The 27,255-nt window shown below is 39.7% G+C and overlaps 1 protein-coding gene across 2 annotated transcripts; it reads right to left on the reverse strand.

Moving 5' to 3' along the window:
• Positions 1–9: 9 nt before the first annotated feature.
• On the reverse strand, positions 10–27,186 carry LOC311502855 (transcriptional regulator ATRX-like). 2 transcript variants are annotated; one of them, XM_084565265.1, is made up of 35 exons: positions 25,089–27,186; positions 22,304–22,410; positions 22,153–22,208; positions 19,443–19,471; positions 19,144–19,265; positions 18,712–18,822; positions 17,708–17,817; positions 17,478–17,545; positions 15,592–17,381; positions 14,023–14,083; positions 8,345–8,499; positions 7,996–8,163; positions 7,797–7,908; positions 7,205–7,277; positions 6,877–7,065; positions 6,515–6,659; positions 6,150–6,259; positions 5,797–5,940; positions 5,497–5,674; positions 5,261–5,398; positions 4,482–4,657; positions 4,266–4,383; positions 3,898–4,025; positions 3,732–3,805; positions 3,360–3,442; positions 3,120–3,273; positions 2,951–3,039; positions 2,753–2,858; positions 2,455–2,632; positions 2,063–2,254; positions 1,776–1,919; positions 1,574–1,645; positions 1,387–1,482; positions 671–799; positions 10–582 (listed from the first exon to the last, which is right to left on the reverse strand). In XM_084565265.1, the coding sequence occupies exons 1-35, from the start codon at positions 25,106–25,108 to the stop codon at positions 499–501; spliced, it is 5,709 nt and encodes a 1,902-aa protein (XP_084421391.1). In that variant the 5' UTR covers positions 25,109–27,186; the 3' UTR covers positions 10–498. The 2 variants fall into 2 exon arrangements, with proteins under 2 accessions (XP_084421391.1, XP_084421390.1); XM_084565264.1 differs by having other exon boundaries at positions 5,497–5,698.
• Between the last annotated feature and the right edge of the window lie 69 nt (positions 27,187–27,255).

Genomic DNA, 27,255 nt, shown 5'->3' on the forward strand with positions numbered 1-27,255 from the left:
ATGGTTCACGCAAGAACAACACAAAGAGAAACACAGGGGTTATTACAAGAATGGCAGCAGCCCATTCCTTTTTAATTTGTTGCATATGATATCTCCACTACTTCAATTAAATGAAGGCACAAGTGTGAAAAAACAAGAACTAATTTAGTCGATTTAGTACAGAAAAACACATTAAATAATTAAAATAAGAAACGGTTACTAAGGTTAAACAGTAAGGCATGTGCAGTTAACTTTCTAACATGTTAACCAAGACATTCATTTTTGGTATGAAGCAGCCAAACTAAGCGGAATACTGCAAGTTCAAAGTTGTTTGTAGAATGCATCAGTTAAAGAGTGGGAAGCATTATTAAACAAAACTGTGCTCCTAAACATCACTACAACTCAACAACTTCAACTCAGTGCAGTCTTCAGTAAAACTTACATTCAATATCATAGTGATGAAATAAGGTCCCTATATTTGTGACTAAGAACAAAAACATCCCACTGAGACATGACTCCTCATATCTGTCCAGGCTGGTTCACAGTAGTGTGCATCTCTTGACTTCTTCGGCGGTTCAGTATGTCCTGAATGCTGAGCGTGAGCTATGGAGGGAAACATTGGAACTTGAGAACTGCTGTATGTACACGTGCTGTATGTAGAGACATGAATACTCCAACACCAATGACTTACTGATTGTTGCTGTGCAAGAGTGTCTCGATAAATGGCTTGTGTATGTTCCTTCCTCTTCTCATCATATTGTTTCCACATCTCAGCTTTGGTCCTCACCTGTGCCTCAGGCAGGTCGGGATACTGTTGCCGCTGTGGCACAAATAAAGAAATGAATGACAAGACGTCAGATTAAGAGGAATACTCTGAACTGCTGGTTTTCACTGCAACATTGTTCTGACATTTAAAACCAGTTTATAAATTACAGGCTGTGATACATTTTAACAACTGCTATAAAGCAGACTGATATGAAAATATACATTTATTATGACAGCTGCACTGCCTGAGAAAGGGCTGGTGACTTTCATTGCTCATTCATTTGCCAGTATTAATTGATTTGTCTGTAAAATTGTGAAAAAAAAAAAAAAAAAGCTACATTTTTCCGAAGGACAATCTGACCCCATCAAATTACTTGTTTTGTCTGACAAACAGTTTAAAAGTCAAAGACATTATCACATACAATTAAAACTAAAAATGAGAATCAGAAAATTTGGAAGTCTCTGCAAAAAAATAAAAAATAGCTAAGTTAGATAATATACTTGTGAGACTTTTGCACAAGTCACAATTGCTGCTTTCACGTTTTAAATTCATAAAATAAAAATCAACAGTGAAATAAAAGCTGAAGCACTAACATCATTACTTTAAATGTCTTTAAATTACCATATCACAGTAAGACTTACCACTTGAGACATGTAGTTCTCAATAGTGTACAACCTCATTTTCTGCAGAGTCAGGAAGGCCATCGACACATTTTTTCTGGTTTGGTTGAGCAGTTCCTGCAAAGACATTTACATGTAACACATAAAACACAAAGATCACAAGCAGTAGATCTGAGAAAACGTTTTCTGAAATGATATTTATTCATACCATTAGCTGTTCATTGGTCTTCGTGTCCAAGGTGTTCTGGCTGGAGCCGACTGGAACGCTGGCTGTGTGTGACTGAGGAAAAACACAGACACACGTTTACATACAGTGAGCAGAAATAATATCATGTTAGTCTAAGCCATGAGGTATCATTAGAGAGAGTCCTGCTTGTGATAACTTCTGTTTACAGAGCGCAGCTGTTTACCTCAGCTTCATACTCGGCCCAAGCATCTTTGCGTTCTGCCTCACTGAGCTCTTCCTCTTGCTTGTGGTCCAGCAGGGATTCGTGCTCATGATACGACACTATCTGGTCCTTACAGGTTTCTAATAGCTGTGCCAGGACATCATCCTGAGAAACGGAAACAAAATGTCATTCAATCATTTGTTGTGTGTTATCCTTTGTGAGACAGTGAGGCGTAGGATTTTCAAGGCATCAACGTAGAAACTTGAAATAAACTGGGATACGCTCCAGCTCCTGGACAGTTAAATCACCTTTGGCAAAAGAGAGGCGGGTCTCTTGCTTTTCTTAGAGTTTGGGTCGTTGAGCAGGTCTGGCTCAAATGTGTAGAGTTCAGTCAGTTCAGAGAGGGTGAAGTGCCTCTCTATCTGTTGCTGATCCACCACTCGGAAGGACAAAGACTGCTTGGTCACCTGTCGGTCATAGATCTTCTCCTCCATGGTGCCCTGAGGATGACAGGTATCACAGTAATAAACATATAGTAACTGCAAGGTTCCAGCTCATTCACATACTAATACTACTGATTAGGAAATAACTGACTTGTAGAACTCAAGAAGACTTATTTAAAATATATATCATACTGTATATAATACAGTATTATATTCAAAAAATATATCGTCATAAAGTTATCAGCTGGTGAGCTTACCTGAGCCAAGAATCGGTACACAAACACTTGTTTGAGCTGACCGAAGCGGTACACTCTGTAGATGCTCTGTATGTCATATGAGGGATTCCATGAAGCGTCAAAGATGATGACCCTGTTTGCGGCCACGAGGTTGATGCCAAGTGAGCCTGCTCTCGTTGAGATCAGAAACAATCGGCCACTAAAATAAAGACCATTACAATACAGTCAGAAGAAGTTGGTCAAGACTCTGTCAAACATCCAGCCTAAGTCTGACTCCAGTATGATCAATGTAAAGCTGTGACAGTCAAATATTCTGTACCGGACATTGGTTTTGTTATTGAACTGATCAGCCCATTTCTTCCTTAACGCAGCACTGGTGGAACCGTCCAGGCGATAGTAATCAACGTTTTTGATCCAGCTGCCCGCTGTTAAAACAAGAGCACACAAATCACAACGTCATCAAGGAAGACCTTCTCTAAATGAATGACTATCTTCTTTGCCATCGACAGACCGTTACCTTTAAATGATGGGTCCTTGGCATGGTGAGATGCCTTCAGGAAATCCTCAATCAGGTTTAATGAGATCAAGGACTGACTGAACACAAGCCTAAGAACAGAAAAATGGTTTTAGTCACCATCGTTGTGATCACCTGTTAAAAAACGGTTCACATCAGAAAAGAAACATACACTTTATCCTCCAGGTCTTCGGCCATTCTGAGGATCTCAAACAAGAGCATCATCTTCCCAGAGTGCTCCAGGATTTTGGCGTCACTTTCAGACAGCAGATTCTTGTACCAGCTCTCATCCGTCTGAGAGCTCAAGCTGACAGCTGCATTCTCTCCTACAAAGAACATAAGACAGGACCAACTATAGTATCATTCGTAAACTAAAGTGTTGGAGTATTAGTCACCCACGGAGCTCAACTACCTTCCACTGGAGGGAAACCTTTGGACGCATCAACAATCATTGCACTGTTGTCATTGTTATTCCCTTCGTTCTCTTTCAGCTCACTAGATCAAAAAAAATAAATGTTAACAATGCATAATTATTGGAATGTTTTGCATGTTATTTAGTCTTGAATCACAGGGATTTATATCTATACACATGTGAATTGATACATCCTGTTTCCTTGGCTAGACAATGGCTTTCCAACAGCTGGTTAAACTAGGCCTTCAAAGGCACGTATAACTTTCCGAAATGTGAGTATTTTTTATAACACACTATACTGACCCTTTGCTGAGTAGCAAAACGAAGACATAATAAATTGGCATGTTTCAATATGAACGCTGCAGACTTTACCTCTCAGCCACAGCGGTTTCTGCGTTTCTCAAAAGATCTGCTGGTTTAGGCAGATTTTTCTTTTTGAAATGTCCCTGTAAGAAAGTTAAAAAAAAAAAAAAAAACCACTTATAATACACCAAATGATAAGCCAGCAAGTAGCAAACATTCAAAGTGTTTTTTGTACCTTTTTGTCTTTGCTCATGTAGCTGAGCTGAAGGCACCACGGATGAGTCCAAATTCGGCTGAGCACCTGGAAGTCCTTGAACAGGTTTGCTCCAGTCCTCTTTAATCTGCTAGCTATGGAGCTCGCACCTGAAAAAAACAAGCATGTATCTACATCAGGCGGTTGAACAGCTGATATATGTACAGTATATTTGTATGCTTTAGTGAATATATGTGTGTGAATAACTAACAAAGTGAGTAAATGTCACACATCCGCTTAAATTTTAGTCAAGTGTCTTGGGGAAATCACACAAAATAGATGATTTTATCTTTCCCGTATATGTTGATTATTGTACTTGTGCATTCAGACGTGTGGAGGCAGATTCTTACCTGTGATATGGTCAAGGTAGTACCGGTATAACTTATACTGAAGTGGTGAAATCCTAACTGCCAGCACATACTCATGTTTGGGAGGAAGAAACTGCGTCAACTCTGAGTAGTCTCTTCTCTAGAAGAAAGAACACAGTGTCATGAGTGCTTGAATCTAAAAATAATGAAGACAGCTGGAGATTTTTTTTTTAAACCTTGGCAAAAGTTTTATTTTACCTGCACACATCCTTCCAGCACTGAATAAAGTACGTGTGCTCGCTTTTTCATGACTCGGACGTCTCTAGGTGTGGAGTCAGCACACTGGCCGTTCTGTATGGGGTTTATGAAGCGGTTTCGGAATTCACCCAGTGAGCCCAAAAGATTCCTCTTGATGAAATTGACCATGCAGTGGTCTATGGGGGAAAAAATACAGCATCTCAATATCAACAGATTCATCTCCAAAGGAAACATTACTCAGATCGTTATTTGTGCAACGGAGTGAGACCGTTTTCCACTGCCCACATTCTTTTTGTGGTGGAAAGTTGCTCTTGAGTCACTCTGTTGAGAATGGATTATGTTCCAGCAAAGATCTGCTGGGCCAGTCAAATGACAGGGCTTGGTTGTGGGGCTATTCAACTGCGTGTAGTTCAGTTGAAACACTCCCCATAATGAAATCCAGATTCTTATTCTGGTAAGAACTGAGTGTGGCCCAACATGTTGCATTTGATGTTTTTTTTACAGTGCCAATTTTCCAAAGATGCTGTAGAGATTGATTTGGCCATCACCTTCTTGGTTCGTTGGAGCAAGAAGTGACAATATTTGGATGAGAGGGAGGAGAGAGAGGTGGATCTGAGTGAGCACCCAAAGATACCACTCTAGTTCATGTCAGTCGGAACTGGGGGGACTTCAACAGTTCAAGAACAGTTCAAGAACAGTTCAGAACATCGTAATTCTCATAACTGTGTTCCTGAATTATGTTCTACATAACGTCAAGCACAGTAGTAGTGAAGACTTACACTCAACAAGGTTGTTTTGTAGCGGTGTTCCAGTTAGCACCACTCTTCTTTGCGTCTTGATGCCATTCAAAGCTTTGGAGACATTGGTGGCCTCATTGCGAAGGATGTGCCCCTCATCACAAACCACAAAGTCTGGACCTGAGAAGAAAAAAAAAGTAACAACAGTCTGAATGAGCAAAGGAATAAAACATAAAACAGGAAGCATTTTGATTAATAGCACTACAAAGTCACTGAACCTGGATCAACGAGTGCTCTCTTGAACTCCTTCTTTGACTCCTCGTCGTTGATTTTGTGGCACTGTGACAGGATGCGGTACATCTCGTACCCCATTAACATGACGCCCCCGAATTTCTGCCACCCCTGCAGAGCTCTGAGTCGTTCTTGGGGATGCTTTACTAAGGTCAGTTCTGAAACCTGTAACATATGTGTGCATTTGAACTATAGCAACATATGAACATACATTATTTACACCACCAAAAGCACCAAATGAATAACTGGACTCCTGTGGTGAAACACATTTGAATTTCTTTGCATACCGTTACTTTATCTTCTCCCATGTTGCTTTGCCATTTCTTGAACTCACTGAGCCAGTTAAGGATCGTATTCAGAGGACACACGACCAAGGCTGTTTTGAATTTCAGATTTGTTGACAGCAACACGGTGTGGAGGAATGCAACTACCTGTAAGATAAGGCAACTATGAATTTATAATTATTGACAATGGAGCATAAATAGATACATAATGAACACAAAGTTGAGGGGAAACGCAGAAAGAAAATCATAATTAATTCAGGGAGAACTTTGAGCTTTTAAAGTGACATTAAAATACTCTGTTAGTTGTCATTTGCCTGCGATGAGAATACTGAGGGTGGATGTTTGTATATCCTCACCTGCAGAGTCTTTCCTAAACCCATGCAGTGTGCCAGAATGCAGCCAGATCCTGGAGAAGAGTTGGTCTTCTTCACAGACTCACAACAACAGTCCCAAATAAACTGGACACCTGTTGGGAGAAACAAGAACATTGGTATGAACGGTATCACTGGTATGTCACGAGATTATTACTGAAATCAGCCGGACCAGTTCGCATGTTAAAACTGATCTGAAAACGAAGGTTTCTGAAGATTTACACATCCGAGCTCCTTTGAAGATGTCAAACACCGAGCCTGAATGAGTGAAACGTATTATTGATGCACCCAGGAACTGTCTTTGCTAATGATACTGTCAACAATGTCCATCAAAGTGCACACAAACTAACCGTCCACCTGGTGAGGCTTCAGTCTCGTCACCAGGTTCCTGTGCACCTGAACAAGGGGCTTCTTGGTCTCCTCATCCTGGTCCAGGATCAGCTTGGTCGTGACGGGACACACCACTTGAGACAGCTCATCTTGTATCACAATTATCTGGAAAACAATCCTGGTCAGTCAGCATTTTTGTTCCTCCCCTTAAAAAATTAAACCCCAACAACATTTCCTGAGAGACAAAACATGCTTATTATGCTTATTATTATTGTTCATAAAAAGGGATGTAGCATTTTATCTGCAAGTACTGCTGCAGAAATCTGAGAGGAAATGTCCACTGTAATCACCACAGTGACGTTTAATAGCCTGTTTGCAGTACCTCTCTTCTGTCCTCCATCTGTTGATCCCTATTTGCCAAACGTTTGCACCTCTCCTCCTCCTCCCTGAGGGCTTCCTGGGTCTCAGCACGGAGGTTTTCATCTTCAATGATTTTGCGGATCTTTTTGCGTCCTTTGGGCGTCCCTTTACTGTCGCTGGTATCCTTATCCGCATCCTCTCGGTCACTCTGCTAAAATACAACAAGAAATAGGACGACTTAGAGTCATCCCTCTTTGCTCGCCTCAGAGGCAATGTTCAAATTCAAGGTATTGAAGATGAGCAGGTACAGGTATAAAGCAAAAACAGAGATAGGTATCATCGGCCCCTACCTTTTCATCGCTGGAGTCAGACAACCAAATGCAGGGCACCAATTTCTTCTTTTCAGAAGAAACTTTTTTGGCACTTAAAAAAAACAGAGCAAAACTGTAAGCCCGCTATGCAAATAATCAGAATTATATGCATCACTTATCAACAGACAAATCCGACAAAAGCCAGTTTTGTACAATGTGCCATGACTTCTTGATTGTTTGTGGTCTTGGCTTCCATTTCAGAAATGTGCACTGGATGCGGTATATGTACAGCAGGGGTGGACTCATAATGAACATCTTTACACCATGTGAAGCTTCAGAACAGTTCAGCAAGATTTAAATAAAGTAGCTTTATGAATTATTTTTGTCCACCTCATTACATGTGTGGAACTATATTACACATACTCTTTATTGCAATAATTGTCTAGATCTATTGTGTCTATTATTAAATGCCTTTTATACCACCAATACCAGAGCTGCTTATTCTGCTTTGTCGTTTAAAGACAATAAACATACAGTATTATCTATTCTGTTTTTTATCTTGTAATAGAAGGAAACACACTGACATCTGTTTTCAGTAACTCAAACTCAGTGGCAGCTGAAGCAAATGTACCTTTTAAAATCATCTCCACTGGCTTCATCCTCTGACAGACTCAGCACCTCGGCCATCCCATCTTCATCATCATCAAACAACTCATTACTGATGTTGGTACTGTCACTATCAGCTTGACAGAAATCAAAATCAGGTATTAGAGCGAGGTGGATATTTCGTGTTCAGACAGATCTGTTTCTAATGTCATAGGTGCGCTTACAGGTCTCGCGTTCTCTGCTGGCTCGCTTTTGCCCTTCTTCTTCACTCTTTGGCAAGGCCTTCTCGCCTGATGTTTCCTTATCTAAGGTGAGTTTGTGGCGGAGAAGATGGTGCCTGGCGATGCGCTGACCAGACGAGGTGTCAGATGAATCTGAAGTCAAATCTTCCCCTGCAGGAGAGGTGTATTCCATCAATATTTCTCTCCTTTTACAACCTGCTGCCACCAAAGTCCACTGACAATGGGACAACCCTTGAAATACACAATTTGTGATGCTGAAGGACCAAAAGTGGAATTCCTGTGCTTGCACAATGCTGCAAAAGCGATGTATCTTACAGAGAAAATCACTTACCACTTTGGTCTGTTCCTTTATCCGTGTTGCCTTGTTTGACCTCCTTGCTGACCTCCAACTCAGATTCTTCCTCCTGCGTTTCCTCATCCGAAGAGATATCGTCACCCGAGGAGTAGTTGGCTTTAATTTGGGCCAAAAGCATTTTCTTAGCGATTCTTTTAAAAGTAGAAAAAAGGGAAAAGGTACCTGAAGTTCATTTCAAGATCAATAACATTGTCCTTATATGGATATTGCTATCCTTTCAGGCAAAACAATTGAAATACAGCTGCGTGATATTTAACAAAAAGCACTGAGTGCTGATGAGGTGGCAACGTCCTCATTTTGCTGGAACTAAAAAAAAAACTCCGAAATCTTCAAATCAATTCAAATGATGTCTCTCTACGTTTTTAACTTCTGTTTAGGGCTAACGATCCAGTCACAGACCAAATAAAGTCAACTACCACAACACAGGAAAACATATATTCATAATGATAGCATAAAAATAGAAGATAAAATGAGACACAGACATTTTGTAAGGGTAAGAATTTATTAAAACAAACAAGTGTCTGTCACAGAAAAACAAAACAAAAAAAATGAAAGAAAGAAATTCCCTTGTCCTCCTTCTGTAGTTTGTTCTCCTATGGCACACTTTCTTTTTTTTTCCGACAACGTTTTATGCCTGTTCCAGTTCAACGGACATTATATTTATTTATTTTTTTTCCATCTAATAATGAGAAAAGTCTTTTGAGCTGACCAGAGGGCAACATGCTGATACTGCCATCTACTTAACGGTGTCTTTCAAAAGGACGTGAAAAGAAAAATACTGGACACAAAATAGCAAACTACAAACAAAGTATATACATAAACATTTACTTAGAATGAAACGTTTTAAACTTTGAACAGTGAAGCATCAAATTTCAAACTGAGAAACGGATGCCCAACACGTGATGAGGTTCACGGTAAACTTGATTGAAAAAAAATGTAAATATGGAGTTTTAAACAAGCACGAATATGTACAATTAGCTCTTGAGCCCTGTCTACATCTACTCATGTGGGTGGAGTTAGTCTACTTTATCCAGCATAAACATTATTTCATGCACAGACCATGACCCCAAAATAGGTTATTAATATAGGTCAGAGGACAAAGGATGACTATCGTTTCCACTGACGTTAAATACAATGCCACATGCTTTGTAGATTTGAAAAAAATGTTTATACGGTTTTGTCCATAAACTATAAACAACGTAAACTGTACATTTCTGCTGACCATTTTTCTCAAACTAAAGCTGTGCTAATACCACAAATACAAACAGACTTTACAGGGGGGAAAAAAACAACGCGTTGCCCATAGTTGGCTAAAATATCCCACATTTAAGTGACTGTTGCCTAACAGCACCTCACTCAGTGCGGTGCTGTCAGGAAATCCGACCTAGGAAAAAAAAACACGAGAAACAAACATGGATGTCATTAAAGGTGTAATCTAAATTTGGTGGCTTTTAGGCACTTAAACAGTTGTTGTTTCACAGCCCACTCTCAATTCTCAGATATACAATGTTTACATTTAAGGCTCTGACCTCGAAGAATTGTTTTCATGTGTGGTTTAAGTCACAAATTTAAACGTGCTTAATGCTAATTTGTTAGCTTTAATGGTCAGCAGTAATGTATAGTCTGTGCATAGAAAGTGGGGTAAAACGTAAAAACAAAAAACACTGGTGTGGCTCCAATGAACACTCCGGACTACAGCCAGCCAAATGAATAAAAGTAAGGTGTGCAAATTACTGTGAGCAGGACACTGTCTCAGTAAAGAAACGTTTAGAGCTTTGTGTATGGATGTACTATGACTACCAGATATATTTCCATCTTCCCCTCTTAGCATTTCAGATTGTTCATGGGGTACATATTGCACATTCATCTGAGGCTTTCCCTGCCTTTGCTATTCAACTATCCACACACACGAAAAGTCAAGAAAATCAAAGGAGGATATTTTTATATATTTGGCACCAATGGCCAAACTGTGATCCATCATTTCTAAATGCACATGATGGTAGATCATCTTGTTTTACAGCAGCAATTTATTGTAACATTTCCTATGGGCAAGTCACTCCAGGTCAGAGGATATCACATGACCTCCAATTTTATATTTTGAGATTTCTGCACAAATTCTGAGCCATTACCCTGGGCTTGGCACTGAGCAGCAAAAAATAAATAAATATTTCTCCTCCATTGTACTGGGGTGTTGTGCGTTTTAATGGATTAACAGCAATTGTATAGTAAAATAAAATTATATTAATATCAATAATTAAAAAAAAAAAAAAAAAACTGAATTAGAGTCTCGGCCATAGCCAGAAAATACCTAACGGGATGGGTGGTTGTGTTTTAAGTAGATCTGTTTGAGGTTGTTATCCATAGCCAGTGTATTACCTACAGTAGTTGACTGGTCCAGAAGACAAGCAACGTAACTGCTGCGGACGAGATCAGCAGCAAAATATATTGCGTCAATATCAGTTCAAGCGTATGTTATATAGAGAGCACTACACCTACTTTTTGCCATTTCCTTCAGACAGCTGTTGAAGAGATGCTATAGTATGGAGTGAAATTAGTCTCAAAATGGTCACAAATGCGTGTTCCATGATCCACACGTGAAACATGACATTCACAAATGCGTACAACGATTTGTGTGTGAATTTTGGGGGTCACAAATGCATAACGAGCTATCCGAACGTGTGATTGTTTTGCAAATTCACAAAGAAGATAGTTCAACTTCACAAAGCTCATCCTTTTCGTTTTCTAAAGACTTCCTGCGCTTACGAGTGTCCAAGCCTACGCTAAAAGCATCGGCAGATACGGACAGATCAGGCTGCGCACGCACGCGGAGTTTTGAGACTATTTTCACGCTGCTCAGATCCATGGCGCCTTTAAGTGTAACCAGGAAAATGGGAAATCTGGGCTTGGGAGAAGAGAGAAGAGAGCTTTATCTTTCCTTTAGGGGAAATTAATCTTTACTGATATAACTCGCTTCTCGTTTAGTTACAACGATGAACTGAACAGATGACCACGTAGATATTAATAAATATTTTTAATTTAAGATTATTTTAAAAATTTAAAAATCTTTGGTCCAATAAGTCTTTGGTACAGGCTAAAAGCGGTTAGTGCGCAACCGCAGACAGTACCGGGACCCCCGACTAGTTCGTCTGAAGTGAGTATGTTAAAAAAATCTAATTTAAATGTAAATAATACAAACTAATACTTTGTCATATGCTCTGCGATAATGTTTTGGCTAGATGGCGGTATCCAATGCGCTGCTGATTCCATTCATGGGTAAATGTAACGACTATCAATGCTAAAGCTAATTATGTTATCTCAGTTAATATAGAGCTACTATGTAGATCTGTAAGAAAATGTTAAGTACATCCCTTTGTCTAGGGTTTTGGCTCTGACCAAGCTTTCTCTTCCGTTGTGTCCATTTTTGTCCCTCTTCAGGGATAAAAATAAAATAAAAATAGTATAAGCAAAAAAATTACGGAATTAGCATATGGACAAATGTACATAAAATAGAGATGGAAGGATATATATTGCACACTACCTCAATGGTACAGGACAGCTGGATATTACTGTGTTATTCATTGCAGTTAATCTCCACTTATTACAGTGCTGACACTTTTTTTTTTAACTGCCTATATTTATACACTTCTTGCTATTTTTGTACTATACTTAGTTAGCTAATTCTATTCTATATTTATACTTTTTACTATTTCTGCTATGGCCTGAATCGGGACCAGAGAAACTAATTTCGTTCCATCTCATGTACCAACATGTGTTGAAATGACAATAAAGAATCCTTGAATCCTTGAATCATGCAACCGCTTTTAGCCTGTACCAAAAACTTACTGGAGCAAAGATTTTTAAATTATTAAAATAATCTTAAATTAAATATATATATTCATATCTACGTGGTCCTCTGTTGAGTTCAGTGTTGTGACTAAACGAAAAGCGAGTTATATCAGTAAAGATTAATTTTCCCTAAAGTAAAGACAGCTCACTCCGCCGAAAACATTTGCATTTGTGACCCCCAAAATTCACACACAAATCGTTGTACGCACTGCGAGTCGTGTTTCACGTGTGGATCGGATCATGGAACACGCATTTGTGACCATTTTGAGACTAACTTCACTCAATACTATAATGCACCTCTTCAAGTGTCATTTTCTGCCACAGCACATAGGAATTGCTGGTTTTTCAACAATTGGATTCGAACAAATTACTGTGTTAAATTAGTTTTTGTTAATGGAGTCTGGTGGATTTGGAGAGCACTGAAAACTGCAACAGCTCATACCCCCGTTGATAAAGGCTACCAATAAGGGTAAGGAGCGATGATGTTTTAACTAGATCATACACTTGAAGTGATATTGATTTTATTTGTTGTTTTAAGCAGCTAAAATACATACAGCTGGTGACCCCATCCAGAGTTGTATGTTTCTTGGCTTCCATAGAGGTACTCCTGTATGCTTCTCCAAACAGGGTACAACTGTAGGACATACACTGACTTTGGATTTAAAAGGAACCAAACTACCAATTTAATGGTGTGAACATGACTCCATTAATACACCGAATAAGGCAAATGCATGTCTGTTCTCATGGTCTGACCTAAACTAATGGTACAAATGAGCACTTAAGGCATTCAGTGATTTTAATACATGCTCAGAAACTGTAGTAGGTGTCAGTGTGGGAGCATAAGTGGCCTAGAAGGGCTGTTATTTCACCAAACCCTGTTACGGGAAAGGTTGAAAATTTTGTGTCTAAACAACTTCAAAAAGCTGAATAAAATCAATCTAAAGTGCATTTACAGAGTCATGTACATTTTATCAGATATTTTATTCAAAATTCAACCTTTAGGGTGAATGCAAGAGCAGAAAATAAAAGAGTTGAAGCCTAAGTTACATACACACTTATAACTTAGCAACTTTTGTTCTCCCTATGTAAAAACAAAACACTGTTCTCCACTGTTAATATTGTATAGAGACAAAAACAAAATACTTCAGAACGTATTCTGTTTTAAAAATAAAAATGTGCAGATAATGTTGCAGGCAGGTTTCATCCTTCATACTTAAAGAATAATAAAAAATAAAATCCCATTACGTTAACAGAGTTGCTTAATGGTGGACAGCAGTTCAAAACAGAAATAACTCAACACTCTCTGAATATGTTAGAATACTCTCACCAAAGGCAAACTTTTGTTGCATTAACAGGTTGAGGTGTAAGACAAAATAGGTTTTAGTGTCCTCAATGGCAAGAGGATGAACTGCAAAATGTCACATTTGGTAACAACTAATTATATCGCAGAATACAGTACGATATAAGAAATGATAATAAATGAAATCAAAACGTATCTCTGGCTTTGACATATAGCAAATGCACTCAGTAATACATAGACAAGCTGAGTATGGTGTTTATCATTCACAAAAGTTTTCTAAGCAAGTTTCTTAGTAGCGTAATACCTCACAGTGTATCTCTAGAATGTGTATTTGATTTCTGGGGCTCGACTGCATCTACGTTTTGGTCTCGTTTGAATAGGCTGCAACTGAGTCCTAATGACGTGGGTTTTGCTAGATTTGCCACACAGGTCAGGATTTGAAGTTGGAGCCTTTCTCCCACATCTAGGGTGTTTTACGAACTCTACGTCCGGGCTTTTTGAACCGTACCTATTTTCTGGATCATCGTCGTCTTCTGCTGCCCACGAGGGCCCAGACTGCTCCTCATCTCCTACAAAGACAAACAATTAGACGCATTAATTTTTCTAATGAAATAAAGTAGTGGTTCCTTGGAGAGCATCAGCCATTTTTCTTATCTTCTTTGATAAAGTCAGTCCATGCTGTATTTCATAGATAGATAGATTGCTTCATGGATGTGAATTTTGCTATTTTGGCTATAATCAGACCTCATTGTCTCTTAAGTGATTATCAGATTCATACAACTCAAAACATAAAACAACAAAAACTCGCAGGTCACTGATAAAATGTAAATTGAACTATATGGAGACAATCGGGAAACTTCCACTTCAGTAAAATGGAGCCAACAAGAAACTAATTGCCATTGATCAGTGTTACATATTGTAGTTCCACAAGTTAAAGCCTACAGAAACTTTAAAAAAAATGTACTATGATAGTCAATGTGAAAATCCTAGTGATATGAAAGAAAATTCCTCCTGTTGATCAGCACACACATGTAATTTTAGTCACAATACTGGAAACTATGTTTAACCCTTTATATGGCACTCATTGAGATACTTCATACAACCCTAGAGTGTTACATTTTTCAGAATTTTTCATTTTCATGTAGAAAATCAAGGTCAGTCAAGTTACCATATATGGTTCATTGCCCTTAAGTGGCAAGAACAGTTAAACATGTGTTTAGACTATCAGAACATAAGTTCTGATTCTCTAATAAAGCAGTTATGCTCAGCGTTCATGTGGACGTGGACCTTGCAGACCACATTTGACCCCGATATGACCTGAGAATGTTGCCTTGATCTTCTCTGATTGGCTGGGTGAAAACCCGCATTCTTCTCGACCTCACTATGTGGCACAGGGACGCAATTTAAAATGAGTGCTGAAGTTACCAAATATGGTTCCTTACCCTATAAAGGGTTAAGCTTTTGATTACCGTATTTTTCGGACTATAAGTCGCACTTTTTTTCATGGTTTGGCTGGCCCTGCGACTTATACTCAGGTGCGACTTATATATTAAAATATATAATTTCACGTGTTCGTTATTTTCACACTGACAGCCGCGAGAGGGCGCTCTAGGCTTGTGTGCCAGTATCTGCTACTTCTTTTACTCCTGCGTAATAGCGGCGGTGCGCCGTCTACCTCCGAAGTTCGCGGAGTTGCTTAGAAGTGACACAGAGGAAGAAGAATTCAATGGATTTAGTGATTTGGAGTGAGATCGAGAGTTTGGTAAACTTGTTATGTTATGTTGTTTATGCTATAGTTATCTGAATAGCTGTTAACATACCAGACACCTATTCAGCCCGTTGTTCTATTGTTAGTACTATAACTTGCCTTTCAAGATGAAATGTGTTCTTGGTCTCCGATTTTATCAAATAAATTTCCCCCAAAAATGCGACTTATAGTCCAGTGCGACTTATATATGTTTTTTTCTTCTTCATTATGCATTTTTTAGCTGGTGCGACTTATACTCCGGAGCGACTTATAGTCCGGAAAATACGGTATATATACTGTCTACTGCATATAAAGTGACAAATATCTTACCCGATGATTGCTGGAATGCTGCAGCTCCTAATAAGGCCACATCATCTGTAATTGGCTTCATCTTTTGATCGCTTCCATCACTCCCAGAGTCTTCATTGTGTTCATCTTCACTTGAAGTTGAAGATGATGATGACGATGATAAGTCCATTGCTGCGTGACAAGATTTAGTTGTAGACTTCCCAGCTTGTATCCTACCCTTCTTTCTAGCCACGCCTTCCTCTTCTCTTTTGGCGAGGTGAGGCTTCCCTATTGTCCTTAGCGTGTTTAAGTGTTGTATTTCCTTCTGCGAGTCTTGATCGTCACTAGAAGAATCTGTCCCACTTTCCTGCCTGGCTTTTACTCTTCTGTTGCTCAAGTCTGACTCGCTAGAGCGGTCCAGTATCTTGCGTTTTCGGCGAATCTTGTCAGGTGACATTGGGGTGTTCTTAGTGAGCCAAAAGAGACATTTCTTGGTCACTTTACCAGGCGACACTTTATTACCGTCCTCATCACTCTGGGCTTCATCCGAGCTTTGTGTTATCGCTGCTCGCTCAAGCAGAGCGGCAGGGACTTCATCGGAGTCAGAGTCATCCCTTGCTCTGCTCATACTTTCTTCTTCAGCGTTTTTGGCAGGCGCGGTGTTGGATGTTTCCTCGGGGTCAGAGTCACTGTCACTGTGTTCTACAGAGAGGGACGTTTTAGTCGCAACATCACTTGGACGACGCAAAGGAGTGGTCTTCACACGAGGAGATCGTCTATGGCCTTTTTCTTCTTCAAGGTATAGGGATACACTTGAGTTGTTATTGCTCAACTTGCTGTCAGCTTTCTTGCCTACATTACTTGTTTCTACGTCTTCATGTTTTTCTTTTGATTTCCTATCTTTCTTGTGGAGGTCTTCCTCTGTCTTTGGGGCATCAGATGACGGCTCCTGCTCCATAGCCACAGGTGTAAGCTGTACCACTAGTTTTTTAGACATGGCAACCCTTCTGTCAGAAGACTTCAGGCTACTTTTTTGCTCACCCTGACTGGCTTCAAGGGAATCCGTACGCATATCCTTCTTTGGGCACTCGAGCTGACTTCTCCCATCTACGAACCCCTTGGAGTCCGAATCATTTTCATCCAAATGTTCACCTGCCAACTTCTGCAGTTCGCTCAAGCATTTTTCATCAGACATATCCACTTCTGTGTCTGCTTCTGTTACAAGTGCGTCATCACTAAAGAACTTCTCCCAAATGCTTAACACATCCAAGTCACTGAATTCTTCCTTAAGGCTTTCTTCCAGTGACGTAAGGGATTTTCGTAAGCCTTTAACTACTGCCAAAAAAGAGTTCAGATAAAGATTACGGACACCAGGTGCATGTTTGTTTGTTGTCACAGTACGAAGAAAACTGACAAAAGTTTGGTTTAAGGCGTTAGCCGAGTCCACTAAATGTTTGGCCTTCTTGGTAATGTCCTTGGAAACCTTCAGTGTGTTATAGTTGAACATCACATTTCCATCCATACCACTGTGATCCCATTTATCCAAAGGTAGGTTTTGTGATGAGTTTGACAACATGTCGTAAAGTTCAGATTTCTCTGGCCCTACTCGATTGTTCTTGCGCTGCCGACGCCACATGCGCTCCATGTCGAGGACACTGTCGCAGGCCATCACCAGGTCAAAAAGGGGTTCTGGACTACACACATAGCAATACCACTTGCTCTCCAAGATGCTGGACAGTTCCTTCCTTCCAAGATTCCTCAGAATACACTTCTTGCAGAAAGCGTTACTACAGAAGTCACAACAGATCAAGTTGCCTCCTTCAGCACACCACCTGGAAGAGTTAAGAGATGAATTAAGAGATGACAAACACTAAATTCAGCTGATAAATTTTTAATTCAGTTAAAATATTAAATACAACAAGTCATACCGGCACTGCTCGTCCATCCCATCTCCATCCTTACTGATGTCATCACTTGAGTAATAGTTGTAGCAAGACTGAAAAAAAAAAAAAACATTGGAGACAGTTCAGACAAACTGTAACTGAGAAACATGCAAAAGACTTTGATAAATACTATGTACTTTTAATTGTTTAAAATTATATCTATTCTAATTGATACATAATAATAAAGAAGTTGTTTGTGGCATAAACAGACTCACCTTGCAAATGAGTACTTTCAGAACTGGATGTCGATATAAGGAATCTCTCCGGAAGTTGTTCACTTGTCTGCCGCAAGCAGTGCAACTCACAATTGGCATGGGTTCCACTCCTAGTAAACAACAACACTATCATTAGCAACAACATGGTTATAAATGTGGTAGGCTGGATTGCCTGTCTTTTTTGATCTTTACTTAAATCCACTTTTCCTGTTAATGTGTACATGAGCTACACCACTTGCCTAGCCTGGCTGACGCGACTGCACATCTCAATGAGATGCTGGTCTGGAAACTACGTGTTTATTTTCTCATATTTGAGGCGTGGTTTTACAAATGCCTAGAGCCGTTTATTGGGCGCTACGAATGTCTATCAAATGCGCCTGGTAATTCCCATGCTGCCTTGCGCGCGATTCATAGCCAAAGCCAAAGCCTGTTGGTAGCAGAGCAAACACATCCTTCTTGGCAATGAAGTCTTTCAACACCAAACGTTGCTCTTTTTTAAAATAAACTTGCGTTCTAAGCTACTTAAAACACTGTCTAAGGCTGCATCGAACGGTAACGTTAGGTCCGCTGCCATGTTGGATTAACACACTACAAGCTTCGGTGTCGCGCATAGACGTCGTCATCGTCTTGCTGCCCCCCCCCCCCCCCCCCCCGTTCTGTGATTGGTTCCCTATCTCAGGAGAAAATATGGGCGATGGTTTCCAGACTGCTTTTGCAGCGAGAATGAAATCGCGCGCAAAGCAGTATGGGAACACCCAGGCTACCACTTGCCAGGGTATGAAGACCAAGCAAAGGCAGTGAAGAAAGAAAGAGAAGCAATTTCAGTATCTCCCATAACAAAATAAGCAAGCTACAGTTAGAAACAAATGGAAGTGCATTTTCAGCTTGCTCTGGCTGCTGTGTTTTTTTTTTTCAGTCAAAGAAATCAGTGGACAAGAACCCTGACAAGTGCTGCTTCAGATAATCATGCAAATGAGAGAAATTTAATGGCAGTATTGTCTGACCTCCACGTCTTCTTGAAAAGTCTTTCCGCAGTACATTGGACTTGCGGAACTCTGGACCCCTGAAATCATCTCTTCCATGGTCAACTGCTTCAGGCCTGACCAGCACAGTGCCTGTGAAAAAAAAAAAAATCCAATAAAACCAATATATTCCTATGTCATTAAGTATGTAAGTGAAAATTAGGGACACATAAAAATAGTAAAATACACAGCTCATGCGTTATCAGTCTAACTAGAAGAAAGGCTGTGTTAAAGGCAGAAAGAAGCAGATACATATACTAACAAAAGTAAAGACACTTAATCAAAATGCCTGAAACAATTTCACACCAATTCATATGCAATGCAGTACAGAAACACAGGGCATTTCTGTGAGCAAATAATTATATATTGTGTAAAAGCACCAGTGTGACAACAGTGGAAAACTATAAGACATACCTTTAGGCAATCTGGTGATATCAAAGTGACCATTTGCGCTGACTGGTAAATCCAAGTCCTCGCTTGCATTTGAGTCCCCAGATTCATCCAGCCCGGAGTGCTTTGTGACAACGGAAGGTTTTCTACGACATCGAAGAAAACAAAACGGTGTTCATCATGGCAAAGTCTGCGCAGTTATGTGGTCAAAAGCATACAGTGCTTTGAGTAGTTAGCAGTTAAATATTTGCCATTAAACTGTGAGTATTTCATATTATAGTGCTTTATCAGTGCCTGCCTTGTATAACAAACAGCAAACTTACCTCCTTGAGAATCTGCTATCAGCACCTGCCTGCAAAACAAGACATTGTTAGTTTGATTCTCACTGGTTCTCACTGTCTGTTTTGTGTTTAAACCATAGACTGTAAATAAAGATGGAGGACAGGACAGAACAGCTCCTCAAAAGTGAAGCCTAAGGAGGTAGGTCATAGGCTCAAATGTTAGTGGATGGGAGTTGGGTGAAACTAAAACGCTAAACAATACGTCAAATAATTTTGTTTTTCCAAGAGTGGTTTCTGTTATTTGAAGTAGTTAATATTATGCTGATGCATGTTCAATTTTGGTTTTTTTCATTAGGTATTGGACACCAAGGGAAGAGGATGTGACATCATGAAGACTAGACCCCCCCCCCCCCATTGTTAAGCGACCTTGGGTACTATGAAAGGCGCTATATAAGTCCAAGCTATTATTATTATTATTACCAGTTGCCATGCCAACTGCTCTGTGAAGCGATCCCATAGGACTGCGAGAGTACAAAAAAAATTTAATAAATAAATAAGTACATATGTGTATAATGCAACATTTCTTTGTAACTGGTGGGGGTAGAGCAGGGCGTAGTATTAATTAAACAGCATTGTAGGTGGGTCAACAATAACATGGCTCCACTCTCAGATAGTACTCCACAGACTCTGGCTCCAAACTCGCAAGATAGCACCGCTCATATCCCTGGGAAAATGACCAATGCGAGGAAATAGGGATACCTTGTCCATATTCATATACAGTCTATGGTTAAAACTACACCCTTTTTCAGACCTGGTATTAATATGTGTCCTGTGTGATTGGATCACCAGTATAAAGTTTTAAGTCTGTGCTCACACCTGCGTCTCAAGCCAGAACACATGGTCCGATAACAGTTTTGTGCTCTTTTTGTAAATAAATACCAACGTCATTTGGGGTGCAGTTGAATATTTTGCAAACGGCAGCCATCTTCAGTAGATCACTATCTACCACTGTACATGAACAGCGTTGCTTGTAGTGAGTGCGCCCCGACATATAGGATGTATATAGCGTAATGAGTGGTGGAGGTCACTCACAAAAGCACACGCTAAAAGCTCAAACCATGGAAGCGTCCATACAGAGTGAAGGAGAAAACTTAAATATACAACATTGATGTTGTATTTGAAGGGACATTAGCCTCGACACGTCTGGGGCAATTCCAGCCATATGTTGATCTCTCCTGTCTCTGCTCCCCTGCCAATCAGAGTTTCCTGATCATACTCCTTATTTATCCTCCCCATCTCCTCTTCCCTGCTGATCAGAGCCTTGATCATACTACCTGAGTGTCACTCTTTTGTCCTTTCGTTCTTTTGTCTCTAACCATGTCTGGGAGCCACTTCTGCCCCCCTACTGAGTTCACCCTCCTGTGTAAAGTTGCCCTTGACTGACCAATATACATCCACTATACGATCTGTTCAGAATATGTCTGCAACCACACCTGGGGACAGGGTATATCTGTTCCCTGGCCCGGCATTCTGGGTCAGTCTCTGGTCTCAGACCCACTCTGTGTCGGTAGGCTCACCATGACCTGGAACTCCAATAAACTTGCACCACTTCAGCAAACTCGGAACTAGACTTGGATTGTTTTTTCTTCAACAAGAGTAATGCCACTGCTGTGCAGTTTGCAGCAGTGAAAGAAAAATCTCTGATAACAAAGTTAAATAAAAGGTTAAAGTAGTAGTTTTACTCAATATCTGTAGATGGGTTCACAGCACAAACAAAGCACAGAGCATCGCAGGTGGCAAACGAGCAAAGAATACAAAGAGTTTGCTTTGTTGGGTCTTATCGTAGAAGGTCATGAGAGTGCCGGAAGGCTTAATTGCTCATAGTTGTTCATTCCTCAGTTATCTGTTTACTCCCTGAGCCTTGGAGTTCAGACACAGTTTCAAAAGAATATATATAGTTTTTTTGGAGTCTCACACTGTGGTCTTTTATTATATTGGCACTCATGTCACATATGCTATGTGTAAAAATGCTACTACTAAACAGACAACACTTACAGTGCCTATTGCCTTTTCAAAATAGCAGCCGTGTATTTTTTTTCTGAATGAATGCCAATAACTTCTGCTTTTGCAGTCCGCCACATTGTGTGTGTTGTGCTCACAAGCGGTTAGTTTGGTCAAATGTTGTATTGTCATTTTCTATTGCGTACGACTTTACAAACTGAACCGTACAAGTTCACTTAATAGAACAGTGATACACAGAGGGAGCTCTTCAGCATAAATGTGGTTGCATTTTAATCTGGGGGGAGGGCGGGGGGTAATAGACTGTATCAGATTATATTTATGTCAGATGAAAAATAAAATGTAAACGTAACGATCAGAGGTAATGGCTCTTTGTGGTATTTCTGTACGGAGATGCATTGCACAGATGGGCTGGGTCATGATTTTTCTCTGCATACTGTAATTGGTCACCATCTAACCATGTGGCACTGTCTTTAACATACCTGTTGTGCCATTATACAGCAGGTCTATGTCAGTTGTACAAAAGCACCAAGTTGTAACACACACAGTATGTACATATGCAAAATTGCATCAAGTGCATTTTGAGTGCAAGTGCATTTTCTTTCCATTAATTGAAAATTTAACCTAAAAAAGTAAATTTTCAATGTGAGCAGAGTTTGCAAATGGTTAGTGAAACTGTTAGTGGCACCCACATGCAACAAACACACCAAGATGTGCGCCAACATTCAGTTACCTCCATCAAAGTACGATGTGCAGAGTTTCCCATCGAACAGGTCATATCTGCCAGACCTGCGAAAAGAAGATCAGGTAAAAAATGTTATTAAGTATGAAAACACAATTACAATGTTTCCTTTACTCATGATTAGAATGATTAACAGCTCTACCATCAGCATCCTCGGACGCTGGTGTGCCATTGGTGTCCTCAACAGCTGAATTAGCCAAGTACTCGTGAAGCTTGTTGACCAACACATTCAGCTTGCTGGTCGAGGTGCTACAGCAAAGAGAAAAGGGCATTAAGCTTGGGAAGATGGCTAATCAATAAATAATTCAAAATCCTAATTAATATACTATTTTTGCATTAGAAATAGGATGCCCTTATTATCAAAGTGAATTTGGGATAGTCAATCATTTATAATCTGAAAGACTATTAAAATCAACTCAAATCCACTTCAACAACTATAACAATCTTTTACTGTATAATAGTGAAAGCTATATACCCATTTAGCTTACAGCTTGCAAAAATCATGTTTCACAAAGTATTATCTTTCAGCCTCTCGTAATGAGTGATGAAATCCAACAAGACTGTACAATTTCAAAGACTCCTTCAAACACAGCCAAGCCATGTAGCTTTTCGCCCAATTTGCAAAGAACAGCTACAGTGCTCAATGTGTAGTGTATGAATGAGTTGTTAAATTCAGCATTCAGACCATACTTGTTATCTCAGAATGTGTAAAATATATGAACACGTACACTACCGGTCAAAAGTTTTAGAACACCACACTTTTTCCATTTTTTTTTTACTGAAAATTATTCAGTTTAGTGTCTCATTGCACTCTGAAATGAAAGCATAGAACAAATAAGCAATTTGAGTTGAAAAAGAAATCATGGAATCAACTTATAGACCAAAATGTATTCTAAACTTTTGACTCATCAACATAGCCACCTTTGGCAGATATAACAGCTGAACACACTCGTGGCATTCTTTCTACAATAGAAATCAAACATTCTTCAGAAAGTTCTTCCCAAGTCTGTTGCAGAAGTTTCTATAAATGTGTGGCACTTGTAGGTTGCTTGGCTTTCACTCTTCTGTCCAGTTCATCCCAAACCAGCTCGATGGGGTTTAAGTCTGGAGACTGTGCTGACCACTCCATGTTTTCAAGCTTACCATCTTGTTCTTTTTTCCTGAGGTAGTTCTGGCATAGCTTGGACTTGTGTTTTGGGTCATTATCTTGCTGTAGGATGAACCTCTGACTAACTAGGCGTATACCAGAGGGTAGTGCATGGCGCTGTAGAATGCTGTGGTAGCCATTTTGGTTCAGGGTGCCTCTCACTCTGTACAAGTCACCGACCCTGGATCCAGCAAAACAGCCCCAGACCATCACACTTCCTCCACCATGTTTGACAGTTGATGTCACACACTGTGGAACCATCCTCTTGCCTACCCGATGGCAAAGATCCTGCGTGATGAACCGAAGATTTGAAATTTTGATTCATCAGTCCATAATACCTTCTTCCAGTCTTCAGTATCCAATGGCGGTGTTTAATGGCCCAGGCGAGCCTCTTTGTCTTATTCTGGCATCTTAGCAATGGCTTTCTTGTTGCAATTCGTCCTGTCAAACCTGCAGCTCGAAGTCTTCTCTTCACAGTTGAAACTGAGACTTGCTTACTGCAACCACTATTAAGCTGTACTTGAAGCTGTTGTCCTGTGAGCCGCCTATCACGCAAGCTGTTAACTCTCAGAAACTTGTCCTCTGATTCAGTTGTGGCTTTGGGTCTGCCAGACCTCTTCCTGTCAGAGTTTCCTCCAGTTTCTGAGTGCCTCTTGATGGTGAAGAAAACTGTACTCACTGACACCTTGACTTTCTTTGCAATTTCCCTGTAGGAAAGACCTATATTTTTAAGTGTTATGATGGTCTGTCTCTCTTCCATTGTTAATTGCCTTTTTCTCACCATTTTTGTAGCAACACACTACTTTCTGCAGTACAATACTGTTCAACACTGCTTTTATGCAGACAGAGGGGGTTGTAAGTAACCAAGAAAAGTTGGAACACCTCTAGGAATTAGTAGCACCAGCTTTCAAGGCTGATTCAACCTTCATTGCTGCAGAACAGCTTTAAATTGTTAACCCACTTCGTGTTCCCTGAAAGAGGGAACACGAATAATTCTGAAATGTACATTATTTTTCAGTTTTGGGTAACCAAACCTTTTTTTTTTAAACCTCTGGCTGTTCAGTACTTAGAACACCATACCATTTCAAGTTATTCATTGGACTTGCACGACTTGAACTGCAATAAATAACTGGAAAAATTAGGGTGTTCTATAACTTTTGACCGGTAGTGTATGTACCAAACATTTGGGCTCGAGTGGTTATGAGCCATTATATGATCATATCACATTTTACTAAACCAATGAAAAACTCGCCACAGCAGATTAAGACAGAAGCAAGGCATCAGCTGTCATGTCTTTGCTTCACAAGCTGAACATGTTACAGTAAAATGGAACATATACATCATCAAGTGTTTGTTGTTGTTGGTCCGCCCTGAACAAATAATAAATGGATAAACAAATTAATAGAATAATTATATATATATTAAGCAATCTATCTATTTAATATGCATCATACTGTAGCTAAATGGATGTATATGATGGGTTTCCTGGCAACTGAGTATTTATTGTGATCTATGTTAGCTAAGTTACGTTCTGCATACCCACTGTAAGCAAAGAAAGTAGCGATAAGTACCTCTGAGACAAGGTTTTCAATTTCACATGACCTAACCAGCAGTGTTAATTTTGTCAGAATTATGTTATTACTTAACTAATAATAATTATTGTCCTCTCTGGTATCCCAGTAGTTAGCTCAACTGTTAGCTAAATCCGCTAGCTAGCCGCTAACTTAGCTCGCCGTTATACACGCTAGTAACGTCACGCATTTCAAGCCGCAGTTTTTACCTTAGCATCGCTGCAGACATGCCGTGAAGGAGGCAAACAACCGAAGTCGTTCAGCTTCTTATATTCTCATAATAACAGAATAATCTGGCAAAATGTGGCGCTCAGATGTGTGGTCCGCATCCCGTCCATCTCATCAGAAGCACATAGCAAGGCTGTGCAGACGAAAGACAAACAAGTGAATGGTGGCGGTGGCTCTTCTTCTTGGGTCAGACAGAGTAGACGCTGTAATGCTGCCCTCTACTGTTTGCTATTAATGTGAAATTTTGCGTTTGCACCACCGACTGTGGTTTGCACCAGGCATACAGTCAATGACCCCATTTCCTTTCAGTGATCCAGCGTTAAAACTGTTTCTCCAGATGCCCCAGATCTTTAATCTGCGTCCACATTTGAAGTATGGAATTCTTAGACTGCATAATAATGTGTTTATGTATGTCTTGGTGTCTCTCCTCAATAATTTCTGCATCCTGGCTGTAATCCAATCACAGCCAGCACACTCCTCAGCTCAAAGTCCAAACTCCAGCCTGGTTATAACATGACATATTTGACAAGGTTTTTATTTGTTTATTAGTTTGTTTTTTACAGATGTCTGTATTATAAAGTTCCTTTTGGTTTCATGTGTCCCGCCACATTAATTTCCCTGACTATTTATAATTAAAGTGTATCCTAGCAGTCCTTACTGTAGTCATATTTTTCCCTCATGAGCAGCATTCTTTGCCAAATAGTGTGCCTCCTCATTTTCCTCTACACCCATGTGGGCTAGAACTAAACAAATCCTCTTCACATTGTGATTTGTTAATCAAATGTAAATGGTTCTTTGTCAGTATATTACGTCTTCCATTTAATTTCTCTATTTGAAGATAAACTGGGTGCAAAACAACTGTGCCCACTGTGTTTCCTGTATCCCAGCATTGCTATCCTTTAATGCTTTTTTTTCCTTTTCTTTTTCAAAGCTTCTTTTTTTACTTGGTTTAGTAGATAGTACTGGACCAAATGGATTGTAAACATCATATTCATCATCACAATCCTCATCATCAAAGTGACCCACCTACTTCTAACAGGGAGTTGTCTATGACTGACACAACCCTGGTGGCCCTCTTCGAAGCCATATGCAACAGCAAGGGGGAAGATGTGCATCCGCAGATGCAAAGAGGACAGCAACAGTCATGGTGTCTGCCCAACAGCTATCCAGTTATCTTACTACATCCATGACTGAACTAGTTCACTTTCACGATTATTTATTGCTCCTTGTTAGCCTGCTGTGGATTCAAAAACGCTAGCTTGTCATCCAGGCTCGATTACTGTAATTCATTACTGTCCGGCTGTCCAAATAGCTCTTTAAAAAGCTTCCAACTGATTCAAAATGCCGCGGCAAGAGCATTGACAGGAATTAGCAAGAGAGATCATATTACTCCAGTTTTAGCTTCTCTTCATTGGCTCCCTTTAAAGTCTAGAATAGAATTTTAAATCCTCCACCTTACAAGGCCCTTAAAGGCCTAGCTCCATCATATCTTAAAGACCTCATTGTACCATATCATCTCAACAGATCACTTCGGTCTGAAAGTGCAGTTCTACTTGTGGTTCCTAGAATTTCAAAAAGTAGAATGGGAGGTAGAGGTAGGTCTTTTCTCTGGCACAGAGCTCTTGCCCTCTAATTTCCTATCTACTACTAGTCATGCAATTCTGTGCTATTACTGTATAGCATGTTAACTGCTGTGAGTTTCTCTGGGGGTTTCAGGCCAGGTTTTGTAAAGTGTCTTGAGACGATTTGTATTGTTATTGACGCTATATAAATAAAATTGAATTGAACTGAAAATTGAAATCAGGCACTAAATGATGCGGCCTATTCAGAATTACCAATGAACCTAACGAGCATGTCTTTGGACGGTAGGAGGAAGCTGGAGTACCCGGAGAGAACCCACGCAGACACAGTGAAAACATGTTTATTGTTATCATTATTTAAAAAATAAAAAAATAAAAAAATAGTTACACTTATAGAGAAAAATATAAAAAATGTAATTTTATATTTCCGCTTCAATTTTCGTGCTCCGATTTACGTTTGGAAAATACAAAAACAACAATAAAAACATAGGGTCGTATAGAGAATTATACACATAAAAAATAGAGGATAAATAGAGAACTAAATTTTTTAATTTAAATAGAGAACTAA

The sequence above is a fragment of the Chelon labrosus genome, assembly GCF_963514085.1.
Source record: "Chelon labrosus genome assembly, chromosome: 17".
Classification (NCBI taxonomy): domain Eukaryota; kingdom Metazoa; phylum Chordata; class Actinopteri; order Mugiliformes; family Mugilidae; genus Chelon; species Chelon labrosus.